Here is a 17611-nt window from a genome sequence, read left to right as displayed (position 1 = left end):
TCCACATCATGGACGTGCAAGAGAAAGTTTTAAGTCACCTTTTAAAAGTAGATAATTTCCACTTCAAAATCAAAAGGATGCTTGTGTGTAATAATACTTCAGAACTCACAAAAAGAAAGAGTTTACCCTGGTTAAATTACATTATATTAAATTAATCTAGTAAGACTCACAGAAAGCATTTGGCATTTGACTGCAGAAACTTGCCCTGAGATTCTCGAAGCTTCTGTACAACAGGCTATTGATCAGCCGCAGGTGGTAGTGCAAGTCAGGGGCAGTCACACCAGACATCTGTTACAAATCCGAGCACAACTTCCTGTTTAGTTCATGCTGAGGTCACCTGAACACTGCCTGTTGAAAACTAAACCCCCTAACTCAGTTTCTTTGGAACATGTTAACATTGTGTGCAGTTTTTCCTATTATACTTGTGTTATTTTATATTCCTGACTGCAGTGAATACATTAATACAGAATAGATTATTGTAATATGGATACATTTACAATGTGAACACAATTCATATAATAATCCTTACATTAAACAAGATCAGTACATATTACTAATTGGACTCCTCTGAAAGCTGTTACTGAATACTGTTACCTAGAACAATGGACAGTAAATATTGCTCATAAAATAATACATAAAATAATTACCATACCACACCAAATACTCGGCCCTTATGCAAAGATCCTTTTTCATTATGATTTCATCATTTCATCCTTTTTTCATTAATCATAATGCTATAGGTAATTCAATCCCTCCAGATCTGGATTTTTCCATCACTCTATACTTAATTAACTATAGCAAACATTACTGTAATACATGCATTTTACCATTATGATATTTAATGGAAAGCAGGGATGCTCAGGAATTGTAAATAGACTCTCTTCATATGCAACTTTTACAGTTTAAGACCCATATTACACCCCGTAGGGAGTTATTTCAACAGGTGCAAGACTCCATTATTATATTAATGTGTACAGCTGCTTTACCAAATCAGCCACATCATTCTGCTTGTGATGATGATAATGGACACTCCTGAATTATGTAGCTGTTGACCGTTATGCTAACAGGGAAAATAAAGAACCTGATGTGACTGTTAGCTCATTAGCTCATATATACATAGTCCTATAAAAACAAAAACCTCATGTGCAGATAAAATCATGAAGAACCTCCAAAAATGAATCTTGATTATGCTGTGGTATAAATGCATTTAAAACAGAGGAGTAAATCTCCTAACTCCACCATTATAGGTGCCATAATCAGATATATAATGTTTACTACAATATTTGTATAAAAAAGATATTCTTATTATTTGTCATACTCATCAAACAGCAGTTATTTATCACTATTATGTTTTTTAATCTTCAATGCTGAAACATTTGCACTCTTTCACTGTTACTTGTTTTGCTATGTTTATCTTCAGTTCATTATCAAAAGTAAACAATTGCTTGTCCTTCATTATGTAATGGTTTATTTTCAAGTAAAAACATTGCAAATACACAACTTTCTACAGCTTTGAGGCATTTATAGTAATAAATTCTGACATTTTCTCTTCACCCAAAAAATATATTTTTACATTTAATTTTAAAGGGAATGTGAAAGGAAGCATTTTTGTCAACACATTTCCAAAAATTCCATGTATATTATCGAAAAGAAAAGAAAAGGTAAAACTGAGGATTGAAAACAAAGTTTGTCATTATTTTTTCCTGCACAAAACTAAGAAAATCTTATCAAAGATAATACTTCAATAAAAAGTTAATAATAAAAGCAATAATTATATTAGCTGTACAGAATTTACATCTAGAGAACAAATAACCCTTCCAGTTGTGGTAAAGTATACATTGTTCAGAATGAAAGGATCCTCTGCCTGTAAGACTCACTCGTTAGCATTGAATAGTGGAAAAATATATATATTTATCTTTTTAAAAATATGGTGTCTTCATACTTCCTGTGTAACTTCCATTCAATTATTGCAAAATATGGCCTTAAAGTAATATTCCAGGAAATCCAAGGTCAGCCTGCATAGCTGAAGAAAAGGAACCAACCAGGAACACACTCACACATGCACACACATGAACACACACATACAAAACTAAACAAAATCCTCGAAGCCCTTTCAGTCAAGGAACTTTGAAACATGAGAAAAATTCCTCCTTATGCTAATGTTTTGCATCTCTATCAGTTCAAAATGACATCAAAAAGGTCATCATCATCATTATCATCATCATCATCATAATAATAATACTAAATTATATAACACAATATGGCTCCATTGGTGTCTGTGTGCTCAGGCAGCAGGGAAAATGGGTTCTGAAACAAATCCTCAGCTCTTTGTTAAATATAAAGCAGAGAATAGGATTCACTCCTGCTTGTGCAAATGTCATCCACACAGCAGCAGTCAGATAGACCTGTGGTATGGTACTTGCTTTCACAAACACGCGAAGGTAGCAGGCAACAATATAGGGTGACCAAAGGAGAAGGAAAAGGAGGGTGATCATGTAAAACATCTTGCCGATTCGTTTTTCCATTTTGAATTCCTCCAGGACCAGCAGCCTCTTATTGGAGTTGTGAGTAGCTTGTCTGATGCCCACTAATGTTGGTGGGGTGGGACCTCTTCCAAAACCTGCTATCCAGTTGGCAGCTGCTTGACCAGTGGCGCCTGGTCCATGGAACGTCCAGTTTTGACTTATTGCAGGAATCAGCTGAGCAGGTTTCATCTTGCGATGGTCGTAAACAAAAAACAGCATTTTGATATAGACCACATGTGTGGTGCCCACTATGACTGCCAGCATCAACATGAAACCCAGGGTGTCATTTGCTTTCACATACCGATGCTCAAAAATGCACTGCTCTTCCTCCCTGATAAATTTGTAAGTGCCCACATCAAATACAGGCGGAAATGCCATGGCGACAGAAAGAGTCCAAACCATGCAGATGACAGCCACACAAGTCCATAGAGTCATTCTTTTGGAATAAAACCTGTGATGTGCAATTGCCATGTATCGGGTTACACTGATGCAGAATAGCATAAATGCGGCGTGGAAACAGAAGAGCACTGCCACAAAGGCTATGATCTTGCAGCTAATGATGCTGTAAGTCCAGCTGGAACCACTGCTGATAGATATCATCACAAAGGGAAAACACACAACAGATCTTATGATATCGGCCAGGCACAGATCCAAGAGAAAGTAATAAGGAGCCCGGTGCAAGGTCCTGTCTTTCAGTACGAGGAAACAAAGCAGCACATTTCCAGCTAGGCTAATACAGATGATCAAGCCGAGAGATGCCAGCTTCACTGCAGAAGCAGTAATGGCATAATTGTGAAGCGAGGTGTTGCTTTCTCCATGCTCACTTGCGTTCGCCATCTATGCAACCCAACAACTGACAACCTCTATCATCCCATTTAAAACAGAACTGGGTTTTAGTCCTTCAATGGAGTCATAAACACATAAACATCAGTGAGGAGGCTTACACTACCTTAAGCACTTACAAATGTATGCTTCTCAAAATATACAAATCCATTGCATTACAAAATCCGAGTCCAGCGCATTGTTTCATTTGCTCCCGACCAGCGATTTCTCCTCTTCTCTTCCCATCACATCGTGCGATTCAGTCAACATTGCCCATGTCTTTTTATTCTTCTTCATTATGAAAGCACCCGCTTGCAATAAAAAAAACATATGAAACGTATATATGTGTGCATCCTTCTGCACGGGTCTTCTGCAGTCGAAGAAGCCGTGTAGCATCTTGTTGCTGTCCGTCCTCGTTTACTGTCTTATATAAAAGGATCATGTAAAAAAATGAAAGCAAATATAAAGCATGTTCATTCTCAGCAGTGGTCGTTTTTATGCATTAGTCCGCCTTGGACACGTTACAGGGATGGAGGGAAGTTATATTTAAGCAGCGCGTTGTGCATATTGAGTCGATTACAAATGGCTCGTTAGTTAACAAGGTCCGAACATATCCCATCGAGTAGAAATATATAATACTACCTTTTATTTTTGCAGCTGTCAAAAAGCTGAACTTCCGGGGACGGGTCGTCGCCATAGGATGATTTTAAGGTAGATTGAGGCTGCGCCAAAAATAGAGAGAAAAATTGAAACAGGGATGAAATATATGTGTACAGGATCTAATCCACAGTCTCTTTAGTTATCTGTAATGATCCGTTTTTTCCTCTCGTGTGTAACGCATGATCTCAAGAAATCACTGGCGCTTGTCTGCCTCCAAAGCGTGTATTTGTTCCTATTTTTTAAAGCTTAGCTAATGCAATCGTTTCAGTCTGGATGCACAGCCACCACCTCGGGATTACACATCTGTATTGTTAAAGGGCCAGTCCTCATTTTACACAGCATAACATCTGCGCAGAAGAGCATGCACATATAATCTCAATGGAATTGGCGAAATTGTGGTTTCAATTATTATTATTATTATTATTATTATTATTTAATAAAATAATAATCATCATCATCATCATCATCATCATCATCATCTAAAATTGATTTAAATGTCTCTGATTTCAATTGCAAATTATATTTCAAACAAACACTTGTATTTGTATTTTAATAATAATAATAATAATAATAATAATACTTCCATTAGATGGAGTCACGGATACAATTTATCGCACGTCTCTGTGTTTACACTGCATTCATTAATTACCGTTATGATATATTGCTACACTATAGGCTATTGGGGAAAATACTTCAGGATTTATTTTGCCTACCGAGTGTCAGAAGATATAGTTCTCTTAAGAGGTAGTACAATCTCAAATCCCAAACTAGTGTGATTTCTTAAACCACTCCTCTCAACTCCTCCAAAAAAATACAACACCCAGTTTTGATCCATAACATTATTATTTATAAAATGTAAACATAACTGTGAATTTCAGATGTGATTGTTTGTTATATTTATCTCGACAACCATACAAAGGGAACGTGACTATCTGTACTAGTATAATATACATTAGATCACTATAGGATTTATTTAATTTATTTATTTCTAGTTTCTGTGTTAAAAAGTTACAAAAAACAAAACAAAACTGGGTACCATAACATAAGAAGACTACTGAACAATCACAGATAAATACAACATTGAATAATGACAACATCGAAATAAAATAATAATAATATTATAATATAATATAATATGTGTGTGTGTGTGTGTGTGTGTGTGTGTGTGTATCTATATGTATATAGTACATTGCTTTGACGTTTGTGCTTTAAACACTTTTTATCATGTACCATACTCCTCATAATCCATCCCTGGGTCGTGAGGATACCTTCCTGGGGAAAGGGTGCCATGTTTGCATGCCAATGAGAGGCCAGCTGGTGAGAGCTGAGCAATGCACTCTGGCCTGATTCGTGCTCAGTGAACAGCTCCCGGGTTTCTGCAGAGGAGTGCACGGCGAGAGGCGTGACGTCATGTTGTTGTTGTTGTGGTGGTGACGCGGTGGTGACGCGGCAGGCCGGCAGTGAGTCAGCGGTAGCGGCTGTATCTCCGGACGTGGAAGTGCTGGGTCCCTCAGCGAAATACTCTCAGTTACTGTGTTTATACACGGCAAAAATGGCGGTTCCTGCAGCTCCCGACCTGCAGATCAACACAGAAACGCAGAGCAGCCCCGAGAATAACATCCATATCGACGAGAAAGAGTTTGAAAACCTGACGAGTGGCGCGGAGGACGGCACCGCGCTCCCCCTGCACTCTCCCTGGACTTTCTGGCTGGACAGGCGAGTCTCAGTGTCTTTGTGTGTTTAATTGTAGTCAACAGCAACTTCTGTCTGTCCGAGGCCTGAAACAACCATTTAAAGTGAAACCAGAGAAGAAAATAACTACTGGGGTCTAAATGTTTGAAATGTTTGGTCTGTGCATGTATGTCGGCCTACATGCAGAGACTTTCTCCTGACACTGGCTTCTCCTTGTCTGGGTTTACTTTGTTTTGAAGAGTGAAATGACCCAGTTATCAATATTTCATTTAAAAAGCACAATACACTCTGGACGTAGGCCTGGACGTACGCCTAAAAAGCTCTGACTAGCATTGCATTCAGGAGGATGGAAGTATTGTATCAATAATGGGGGCAATGTGTCCAAATGGTTGGAGCCACACAATGTTACACGGCTACGTTGTCATATTGTAATATATCGTTCAGGTGAATCAATACTGGTATTCATGATCACTGGATTTGCAAGAGACTTGGCTTTCACATGGCAAACTGGTCATGATATGGTCCTACTTCTATACCAGGCTTAACTTGAAATGTAAGAATCAGTTTACAATTTTACAAACTGAACTGCAGCCATCTATGCGTGTGTATTATTTGTAAGTTGCAGCTATGTGTTAGTGGACTAAAGGTGCAGTATTTTGTATGATAACGTTATCATATCATGTTATTAAATGCTTGGCCTTACATGCACATCCATGACGTGTCCTGTCTTTAAAAGGGCATTTCAGTCCTGAGTTGGAAATGCATTATTTCAATCAATATTAATATTCTTACCAAGTCTAGTGTTATAGCAGTACACCTATATAACAATATGTATTCTCTCAATTTGTGTGTTTATTTAAAATGCTAATTTTTAGTGTCCCACTATATCGGTATATAGTTTTAGTGTCTATAATCTATTGCATAATTAGTTCAGGGCCATTGTTTCTCATGAACTTAATGATAGTTTGAAACTGTCAGCACTCTGAAATATTCTGTTGTATTTAAATTCATTCTTGCTTTAAGACCAGACAACATTTTTTCTGTTTCCTATAACTTAAGTATTTTACACATTTCTTCCAAGTGTATCACATCACTTTTACCCAGATTAAGTACTCCAGATAACAATGGTGCAGATTAAAACACAACTTGTTGGTTTATTTTCAAAACCCCAATATATTCAAAGAAATATAAATCATTGATGTATTCCTCCAAAATCAATATTTCTATGCACCTTTCTTGAGGTATTGTGAATAAATTGCTTTTGTTATACATTTCATGGGAAAGAGATGGTGAATCTGATGCATTTTGAGTGGCCTTGACCAGACAATTACCGAGAAGATGCATCTTGCTTAAGATGAATACACACAAAGCAATGTTAAAACCAAAAATAAATATTTAACTATCATGTTAATCATTTGACTTCAAATCCCTCATTTGTTTTAAAAGTGCTGCATATTTAAAAACATATAACATGTTACAGTATGTAGTAGATTAGTCCAGGAATTTTAGATATGTGCTGATGTTTTCTCGCACAGTGCCAGATGCTATTTCTAGATCATCAACATAGTCTGCTTGCTCCTCAGTTTTAGCAATAACTTTCCTAAATGAGTTTCTTGGATTCTTCCAGTAACGTCCCCTTGAATACTAAAGTTAATGAGACTCTGTTTCATTCCCTTCACTATTTAATTTGGCATTCACTTTTAATTTGATCCTTTATGGCATGTACCTGCTTGTAAGGTGTATCCTGTTGGTCTATTCTCAACAATATTGAAAGTCATTTTCATTTTGTACTTAACCTCACACTGTGGTCTTGTTTCAGGTTCTAGGATTTTCAATTGATTCTGGTTTCTTTTTATACTTTTTCCTCCTTTAAAGGGGCCTTGTGGGTAATTTAAGTATTATAGTTTTTCTCATACCTGAAGTAGATGTTTATGGAAGTTTTTAATTTTCAATATTTGTTTTCTAGGTAGTGTTTGTTTTTTCATTACTTTGTGTTTAACCTTTAACACTAGAGCACAGTATGAATAAAAAATAATCTTACCAGAAAACTTAAAAATGGTTTATTGAGAGCAGTCTGATATTAGACAACTTGTTGGAGGGTTCTGTTTCTTTTATTTGTCCTTTAAGATTGAATTTCCTGTTTTATAGTCTTCAGATACTATGGTTAAATTTGAGTGTTCTACATTAAAATATATAGCAAAATATTGTGTAAAAGTAACCTTGGTTTGTTTTTTTCTGTGCTGTTTACCCAAGTTTCGTGTTACAGTACGCTGTGCCTCTTCCAGGATATTTTCCGAAGGTATTACTTTAAACCCCCCAGTATAATTTACACCTCATGTGTCAATTTAGGACAGCTAAACATGAACTCTTCCAATTCTATGTTCTGTTTTCCAGAATGAGGACTGACCTTTTTTTTTTTTTTTTTTTTTTTATATTATTCAAGACTTCTTAATCCTAATACTTTTTTTTATATACATCATGCATCTCTTCTGCAATGTTTTTGTGAACTCTCTCCCAGCCTGTTTTTCCCCCAGTGTCTTTGTCATTTGACTAAATCCTGTTAATATATTTTCTATAATTAGCTTTTTAACTGTCTTGGGGGATATAAAAAAAAAAAACAGGAATGACCTCTTCTGTCAAAGAAGTCACATGTCTTCATTTAACTTCAGATCTATATTTGTTACTTCATTTATGGATAAACTTTGGACCTAGTTTTGCACTATGGGAAAGATGCCTAAAATTAATGAAATGTTCAGTTTGCAGACTGGGATATTGCACCCTTTCCCTGGTATATTTTATCATTACAGTTAACCTACTAAAATCATGGGTATATGCAGTAAGAACATAAATATTTATTTAAAGTAAAGTGAAGTTTCTCAGATCAAACTTTCTAGCTTGTTGTTTCTGTGTAAATATTCATGATTTTAAATCACAGGTGCTCATCCTATGTTGCTTAATCGTATTAATTCTGACCTAGTTACTGATGATTGGACTGTGTTTTCAGGAGAGACCTTGGGCAGCTCTACAATGATCAAACAGACTTGCATGCTACATACTAGAATAGGTGTACTTTAACCAATAGTTGAACACTGCCAGAAAAAACAACGGCAGTCTGGATCCATATTTCAAACTTGTGCCTTTGGTTCCCTCTTGTGGTTTATTTTATAATGTTAGATGTGTTGACAGTGGAGAGCACTGTACTTCTATTATTGTAACAAATGTGCCTTTCTAAAATGTATTGATTTTTGTTCAAGAGCCTTAATTAATTGGAAGTGCAAGTTAATTTGGAATCTTTAATAAAGCAAGTAATTTAGCCTTTACTGTAATCTCAATAGTAGTGTAGTAGACCGCACACACACACAAAATGCATAGACTGATGTATTTTGTGTGTGTGTGTTAACATTTCAGCTAATTAGTAGGTCAGGGCAGCTATTGTGAAACTTTGCTGCAGACTACACAGTTCATTTTTATGTTACTTATTAACCTACAGAGATTAATTTAATTTTACATTATTTACAGATTGTTTGTTTGGGGAATTAGTATTTTGAAACCATAACTAAACCAAAAATGTAATTTAGTATTAAATCATGCTGATTTATAGGGGGATACATTTAACTAACCAGTTAATTAAGTAATTGCCTCAAAGCAGATTATTAAAAATAATTGGAATTTGCAATGCTTGACTTCTTGTCTTAAATTTTTTACCATTGTCATGCATAAGGCAGGTACGGTCAGTTCAATATTCTGTCAAGGTATATAGCCTAGTGGTACATTTTAATATGAAAGTTACCAGTTTAAAAATAAATGAATGTCTTGAAACAAGGAATAGACTCCAAATTTATACAGTGAGGGGAAAAAAGTATTTGATCCCCTGCTGATTTTGTACGTTTGCCCAATGACAAAGAAATGATCAGTCTATAATTTTAATGGTAGGTGTATTTTAACAGTGGGAGACAGAATAACAACAACAAAATCCAGAAAAACGCATTTCAAAAAAGTTATAAATTGATGTGCATGTTAATGAGTGAAATAAGTATTTGATCCCCTATCAATCAGCAAGATTTCTGGCTCCCAGTTGTCTTTTATACAGGTAACGAGCTGAGATTAGGGACACTCTCTTAAAGGGACTGCTCCTAATCTCAGCTCATTACCTGTATAAAAGACACCTGTCCACAGAAGCAATCAATCAATCAGATTCCAAACTCTCCACCATGGCCAAGACCAAAGAGCTGTCCAAGGATGTCAGGGACAAGATTGTAGACCTACACAAGGCTGGAATGGGCTACAAGACCATCGCCAAGCAGCTTGGTGAGAAGGTGACAACAGTTGGTGCGATTATTCTCAAATGGAAGAAACACAAAATAACTGTCAGTCTCCCTCGGTCTGGGTTTCCATGCAAGATCTCACCTCGTGGAGTTTCAATGATCATGAGAACGGTGAGGAATCAGCCCAGAACTACACGGGAGGATCTTGTTAATGATCTCAAGGCAGCTAGGACCATAGTCACCAAGAAAACAATTGGTAACACACTACGCCATGAAGGACTGAAAACCTGCAGCGCCCGCAAGGCCCCCCTGTTCAAGAAAGCACATGTACAGGCCCGACTGAAGTTTCCAATGAACATCTGAATGATTCAGAGGAGAACTGGGTGAAAGTGTTGTGGTCAGATGAGACCAATATCGAGCTCTTTGGCATCAACTCAACTCGCCATGTTTGGAGGAGGAGGAATGACCCCAAGAACACCATCCCCACCGTCAAACATGGAGGTGGAAACATTATGCTTTGGGGGTGTTTTTCTGCTAAGGGGACAGGACAACTGCACCGCATCAAAGGGACGATGGACGGGGCCATGTACCGTCAAATCTTGGGTGAGAACCTCCTTCCCTCAGCCAGGGCATTGAAAATGGGTCGTGGATGGTATTCCAGCATGACAATGACCCAAAACACACAGCCAAGGCAACAAAGGAGAGGCTCAAGAAGAAGCACATTAAGGTCCTGGAGTGGCCTAGCCAGTCTCCAGACCTTAATCCCATAGAAAATCTGTGGAAGGAGCTGAAGGTTCGAGTTGCCAAACGTCAGCCTCGAAACCTTAATGACTTGGAGAGGATCTGCAAAGAGGAGTGGGACAAAATCCCTCCTGAAATGTGTGCAAACCTGGTGGCCAACTACAAGAAACGTCTGACCTCTGTGATTGCCAACAAGGGTTTTGCCACCAAGTACTAAGTCGAAGGGGTCAAATACTTATTTCCCTCATTAACATGCAAATCAATGTATAACTTTTTTGAAATGCATTTTTCTGGATTTTTTTGTTGTTATTCTGTCTCTCACTGTTAAAATACACCTACCATTAAAATTATAGACTGATCATTTCTTTGTCAGTGGGCAAACGTACAAAATCAGCAGGGGATCAAATACTTTTCCCCCCACTGTATATTCATTTGATGAAGGCTCAGGATTTATCTTATTTTATGTGTTTATTTTAATAGGTCATTACCTGGGACAACGGCAGCAGAGTGTGAATCCAATTTGAAAAAGATCTACACAGTGCAGACTGTACAGGTGAGGGGAAATACTGTATAGTAGTAGGCTTCACCAAATATTTCAGCATAACATTGATTACAAGTGTTTTGTGTGTCTTAAGACTAGATGGTTTTGGTAAAGAAATGCATGTATTACTTATTGAACCTATTTTAAAAAGTTTACTTAGTAATTTCCTCTTCCCCTGGGATGGAAATAAAATCAGTTTTCGAGAGGGTACAAGTTGCTGAGTGAGCTCAACCGTAAATATACCTCACTAAAGTAATTTAAAATATTAAGAAATTAATTGTTTACGTGTGCTATTCATATGATTTATACTATACTTGGATAAGATACCTATCTAACAATCTTTGTGGAATGAAAAAATAACGTTTGTATACATTTAGGCAAAACTAAATTGAATGAAATTATTTTAGTTTAAAAACAAACCTTTAAATTTGCTGTTATAGTTCGTATATGTGAAGGTTGGGCTATATGCCAAATGTTCCACTGTGTTATGATTTTGACTGTGAGAGATCATTTTCAGGGCTTCAAGCAAGCAGAATATTGTCAGTCTTGTTTTATTAAGGTGCCATATTTGATCCAATTATATTTGGTCTTGGTAGCTAGGTATTGAAAATGTTAATAAATGATCGCTACTTTGTAAAGAGAAATCCATGGAAGCTCGCTTATTAATTTGTAGAAGCTGTTATTGTTTTTTCTCTTACCACATTATTCCAAATCTTTTCTTCAGAGCTTTTGGAGTGTTTACAACAACATCCCATCCGTGACTGCTCTTCCCCTGAGGTGTAGTTATCACCTAATGCGCGGTGAAAGACGGCCTCTGTGGTAAGAGTTAGTGTGTTACATTGTTGTTTAAATTCATACTTTTTAAAACATTTCAAGTTTAACCTTTCACTGTGAAAAGCTTTACAATACATGTTTTACCCATCTATAAGGCTTTTTTTTTCCTTTTTTTTTCAGGGAAGAAGAAAGTAATGCAAAAGGTGGAGTTTGGAAGATGAAAGTCCCAAAAGACAGCACTGTATGTGTGTTAGTTTATTTTGATTATTAATATTTTGTTTTTGTTTTTTAAAACAATTGGGAATATAATTTGTTTTCCCTTGTCAGGCTGCTGTTTGGAAAGAATTGTTACTTGCAACCATTGGAGAACAGTTTGCAGACTATTGTGCATCTGGTAAGGACAGCAATTTGTGTCACATAACTAGAGTGCTAATGTATGCAATAAAAATATATATCTTGTAAAAATGTAGAGCTGGGTATGACATTGATTAAATAATATCTGATGTGCGATTGGTCAATGCAGCTTCATCAATTCTATAAAATAATATTTATCCTAACACACCACTAGAAATACTGATTTGTACTTTGAGAAAGTACTATATTAGAATGCAAATGAAGTATCACCTTGTTAAGTTAGAATACAATTGAAAGAGTTGCCATAGGCGATGTTTACATGCAAGAAGTGAAAAGCGTGGCCAGAGATATTTGGTGCTATTTTGTCATGACAATTATCCTAATTTCTAAGCCCTAAAATTATAGCCACTAAAGTACCATTTTTATGATTGTGATTAATTTTATTTGTAGTAGCATGCGTACAAACAATATCAGTACTCAACTCTTTCCATTAGTAGTGTTGACTGTGTTAGCCTATATAAGCCCTCTGCCTGCTAATGGTCACTGGGACAGGGAGGGAATGCGTTTAATCAATACTCCCAAGATTGCAGTGTATTTGAACAACAATGTGTCACAGTCACTGTATGTCAAAGCAAAAACTAATCGAACATGATGAGCTCTTTTCCCAAAGGATGCTGTATTGTAAAAGGAAGACAATATGGGGAAGTGCCTGGTCTATGGCTTAATTTATAGATCCTGCTTATGAAGTTGTTGTTCAGTTACTTCACAGCCTAAAGAGAAAAATAGTTTTTTGAAAATGATTTGAGTCAAAATGCCTTCTATTCTTTCATATGCGCACACACATGCATGCTGAGAACCGTTGCCTAATCTTTAAATGGGGGAAGTACTGTGTGATTTTAATTAGTATCTGAGTATTTAGTTCATTCATCTGGCCAGGTTGGATTAGTTTTTATCTTTGCTTAACCAATGTGTCATGACTTTGAAGTTCACAGTGCATTTTTGTTTTTATTCTTCCAACTTTCACAAAATGCCAACAATCTGTCATACGTGTGTGACACATAATGAATGCTTGTTAATTGCTTACAAATCAGCAGGTTTAAACTTCCCTGTAAACACTACCAGTGTTTCCTTTCTCAAGCTGCCTGTTGCATAAGTATCTTGCTAATAGTATTTTCTGATTTTCACCCTTCTCCAGGTGTTCCAGTGAAAGCCTGGAAGTTTTACTTTTACTTTTATTTTGTAGTTTAATTGTTATACACTACTGTTATAAAATACATGTAGATTTTTTTTATTGTATGCATTTTTTATTGAAGTAACATTTGAAATCTCTATTTGCATGTTATTACTAAATAAAATGCAATTCATTTACTCTATTTACTAACTTAACTAAATGTTTTCTTCTGATTATTAACATTTTGTGAGGAGCTGACTGGACAGTAAAGACAGGACCTGGAATGAACCTCCTCCTTTTTGTCCCACTTTTGTCTTTCTCTCTTTAGAAGATGAAGTAGTAGGAGTCAGTGTTAGTGTTCGAGATCGAGAAGATGTTGTTCAAGTCTGGAATGTAAATGCCTCTTTTGCAAGCGAAGCTAATATTTTAGGAAAAATCTACGAACTTCTCCCACACATATCCTTTAAAGCAGTATTTTATAAACGTAAGTATATGAAACAATGCAGCAGTTTTGCTCTTTAAATGTTTTTACTACTTAAGTTTCTAAATATGCATAAGTATGATTGTAGTGTACAGTACATCATTTCAGAGATGTGTTGCCCTGATGCTCAGTGATTATGCCATGTTTGGAGAGACCAAGGTTGAAATTCTGACCAAGTCGCACTGCTCTCTGGGAGATTTGCCTTGGAGTAGAAGCCAGGGTAATTGTAGCTTCTAGGGAGTATGGCGAGTTGTCTGGTCTTTTACTGCCCATGACATGATCTGGCTTGCCACCTACACTTTACTGATGTTGTGTGGTCAGCTTCACACTGTTACCAATGGAGCTAATTTAAAGTAGGTTTATTTGAGTGTGAGTGTCAGCCATGTCAAGATTTTTAAGAACAGTCTCAAAGGTGTACACATTTTTCAAAGATCAGGTATACAGCACTTTTAGCAAGGATTTAGTCCAGTAGTGAAAAATATGCATTCAAATCAACTTAAATTAGTTTAACTTTTTTTTTATTTGAATTGATATGAGATTTCTGTATGTTCTTCTCTTTCAGCTCATGAGGAGCACCATGCTTTTGAAGGTGGCCGTTCAAGACATTAACCTTTTGCTAAACTTCTCCACACAAAAAATGGACTGGACTTCTCCCTGACTTAAACACTATTCTATAAATACAAAGTATTTCTCTTCAATTTAACATCAAAAATGTGGTAAAATATTATAAACCAGTATCTCGGCTAGCAAGTCATAAGAATAATGTTACATGCATATTTTAGAAAGTAAAGCTTAAATTTCCCCTCAAGTGTTTTCTTTTTTACTCCCCCAAACCCCCTTGCATTTTGGTTGGTTGGTAAGATCAAGAAAGCAAAAGATGTCAAACCTGAAGGTAAAGTAGTGGATGGTTTAATATGTTTACTATGAAATCGCTGCTCTTTTCTTCCCCCCCTCCATTTATCAGTGTATTCACCTGCAGTTTACTGAAGAGAGGGTTTTGCTGGTTCCCAATGTGTAAGATGTTAACAAGGTGTTGTACTTTATCCTTTCAGACACTCTAAAAGTGCACACAAGTAACACTGCTTTTTCTAACTTGTTCTTTTGCTTTGTTCTTTAAATCCTTAATAATTTTGAGGCATTCCTAGAGATACAAAAATAGCAGAACTTTCTTGTTCATGTGGGAAAAAAATATGCACTTATAGCTGCAGAACTTGCCATACGTTTAATTGTAGAAATGCACTGTACTGATTTTTACTGTCAGTTGCACGTGAACACTGTAGTTTTTTGTTTTTTAAATTAGGTTCTCAGTAATTGTATGCTGTGTTAAGAGTATGGTAATTCACTTTATTCTGTGTGTGGTGCCAATTGATTGTACATGTTTTTCAATATTATCTAGTCTGACCATGTATTGACCCATCCTGGTGTTAATGTCAATTGGAAATGACACTGTAAAGATGCAATATTTCAAACTATCATTGAGTTTTGATCCCAGGAAGGTGAATTTAGTTTAGGTGAGTTATCGCACATTTTAATGGTTAATCACTGCAGATAAACTTACTTGGCTCCTTGTTCTTTGCAGATGATCAGAAAGGCACATCACTTGATTTCTCCATGTTTATGTACACTTACTTATTTGAAGCTACACAGTAGCCTATAAATGGCACTGGCTTGACACCATTTTGCTAAGATTTTACCTTTTTATATATATTTTAAATACCAAAATACTTTAAAACCTAAAGCCCTTGTATGGCATGCTGGCTTCAGATTCAAAGGCTATGCAGTAAATTAAGTAACATCTAGGTAATCTGTGTATTGTATGAAAATGTAAGATTTGCATGTAGGAGATCATATGTGTTAGTTGTTGTATTATGCACTTGGAAAATATGAACCAATTATTTTTGCTACACATAGAATAAATGGTTTACCTTTTGGGAAACTCACCTAAGATGATAACCTCTTTGTCCAAAATATGTATGTCATAATGGAGGTAGTTTTTGTTTGTTTTCCCCTGCTTCCCTTTTGTTACATATTCTGCAACTGGAAGCTAATTCCTATTGTCTGCATTTCTAGTTTATTTACAGAATTTCCAGTTTCCCTTTTTGTTTTGACTGAGTTTTTCTTTTGTATTTTTAGATACTTGTATTACAAATAAAAACGTGATCAATACTTTTAAATGCTGAATTTGATAGTGATGTACTTCCAAATGCCTGTATTATACAAAATTATTGGCTAATTAGTACTTTCCATGACTGTAACCAAAGAGGTGATGTTTTACATGTTTGGTGATGAATGCTGCACGGGAGGACATGAATGTACACTTGTTTTGCCAAACTTGACTAGACCACCTGTCTAGTCCAGCAGGTGTATGTTCCTAAGCACAGCAGTAGGCTGGTTTGCTTTTCTTTTCTTTTTTTTTCTTCCTCACTTATATATATATTTAAAAGATCCACGTCATTTTAAATGCATTGTTACCATGAATGTTGCAGTAGCAATTAAGGTTAAGTTATGTGAGGCCTGCTCTTCTGTATCTCAGGTCTGTCAATGTGAAAATGCACTAAAGCACAACATTATCAACCTATATTTTAAAATGCATACAGTTGGCACATAAAACGATACGTTAGGTATGTTCTAAATGCAGCAGTTGTTATATGAAACATTCTTTTACAGCGTGTAAATGGATGGTTTTGTTTTTGTTGTATTGGTTTGATATTAAACAGGGGTCCCAGTTTCTGTCTGAGACATCATGCTGGTTAAACTTATTTTACAGAATGGTGCCTTGTGTTCTTCCAGGGTTAAAACCTTCTAGAATGTGCTCTGTTTCAATTTATTTTAATTAGTTCTTATGTATATTAAATATTTTTTTTGCTTGTAGGTTTTGAAATATTGAAAAATAAACTGTACAATTTCATTTTGGATGTACTATTTTTTTTCACATGTCTTATGGCCATTTGACTGGAACCCGCCCCCCAAACCTTGTATTTAAGCATCTTCATGAACTTTACTGTGTATTAACAAAAATCAACTGGGAACCATAGCTTGATGTAGTATATATAATCTATATTTATATCCAACTGATAATTGTTATTTGAGGAAGACTTTATAGATCAAACCATTTTATTTGGCTTGATTTTGGTAACAAATATTCAATTACATAATTGATCATGTATAATAGACATGTTTAAACGTAATAAGCAAAGCAAGACTAATGCAGTTTATTTAGTATAGAACTTTGATCTTATTGTAAGTAAATATATATATTTAAAACATGCATTTTATAACAATGTGCAACATTCAAATGAATCACTATAAAATATAGGATATCTGGTGAGATTGTAATGATTTGAAAACCACATTAGTAATGTTAAATTACTTTTGTTTGAAATACAGATAAAATAAAATGTAAATGGGTAATAAATCATTTGAACTCGAGTGGCCAAAGATTGTGATATTGTTTGCTTTGGTGTGCTTGCTGAAAGGTTCCACAGATGATGTAACAAAACTATTTAAAAAAACACCAGCAAGAGCAAGACACTTACAGGGAGCTGTAGGAAATATTACATTGGGAAGACAACATCCGATGGTGAA

The 17611-nt window shown here is 35.8% G+C and overlaps 2 protein-coding genes across 2 annotated transcripts; one reads left to right on the top strand and one right to left on the bottom strand.

The window, feature by feature from the left end:
• Nucleotides 1–1409: 1409 nt before the first annotated feature.
• On the bottom strand, nt 1410–4280 carry gpr27 (G protein-coupled receptor 27). The gene has a single exon (XM_066698047.1). The coding sequence runs from the start codon at nt 3360–3362 to the stop codon at nt 2247–2249; it is 1116 nt and encodes a 371-aa protein (XP_066554144.1). The 5' UTR covers nt 3363–4280; the 3' UTR covers nt 1410–2246.
• A 1147-nt stretch (nt 4281–5427) lies between these two features.
• Nucleotides 5428–16934, top strand: eif4e3 (eukaryotic translation initiation factor 4E family member 3). The gene is made up of 7 exons (XM_066698049.1): nt 5428–5723; nt 11186–11258; nt 11971–12065; nt 12201–12261; nt 12348–12414; nt 13874–14029; nt 14589–16934. Exons 1-7 carry the CDS (start codon nt 5560–5562, stop codon nt 14633–14635), a joined length of 663 nt encoding a protein of 220 aa, XP_066554146.1. The 5' UTR covers nt 5428–5559; the 3' UTR covers nt 14636–16934.
• The last annotated feature ends 677 nt before the right edge of the window (nt 16935–17611 follow it).

This window comes from Amia ocellicauda, chromosome 3 (genome assembly GCF_036373705.1).
Source record: "Amia ocellicauda isolate fAmiCal2 chromosome 3, fAmiCal2.hap1, whole genome shotgun sequence".
NCBI lineage: Eukaryota > Metazoa > Chordata > Actinopteri > Amiiformes > Amiidae > Amia > Amia ocellicauda.
This window is presented reverse-complemented; position numbering and strand designations above follow the sequence as displayed.

Coding starts and splice junctions, on each gene's coding strand:
- gpr27 (XM_066698047.1), bottom strand. CDS start 3,362: ATGGCGAACGCAAGTGAGCATGGAGAAAGCAACACCTCGCTTCACAAT.
- eif4e3 (XM_066698049.1), top strand. CDS start 5,560: ATGGCGGTTCCTGCAGCTCCCGACCTGCAGATCAACACAGAAACGCAG. Junction 12,262..12,347: donor AAGTCCCAAAAGACAGCACT/GTATGTGTGTTA, acceptor TTCCCTTGTCAG/GCTGCTGTTTGGAAAGAATT. Junction 12,415..13,873: donor TGCAGACTATTGTGCATCTG/GTAAGGACAGCA, acceptor TTCTCTCTTTAG/AAGATGAAGTAGTAGGAGTC.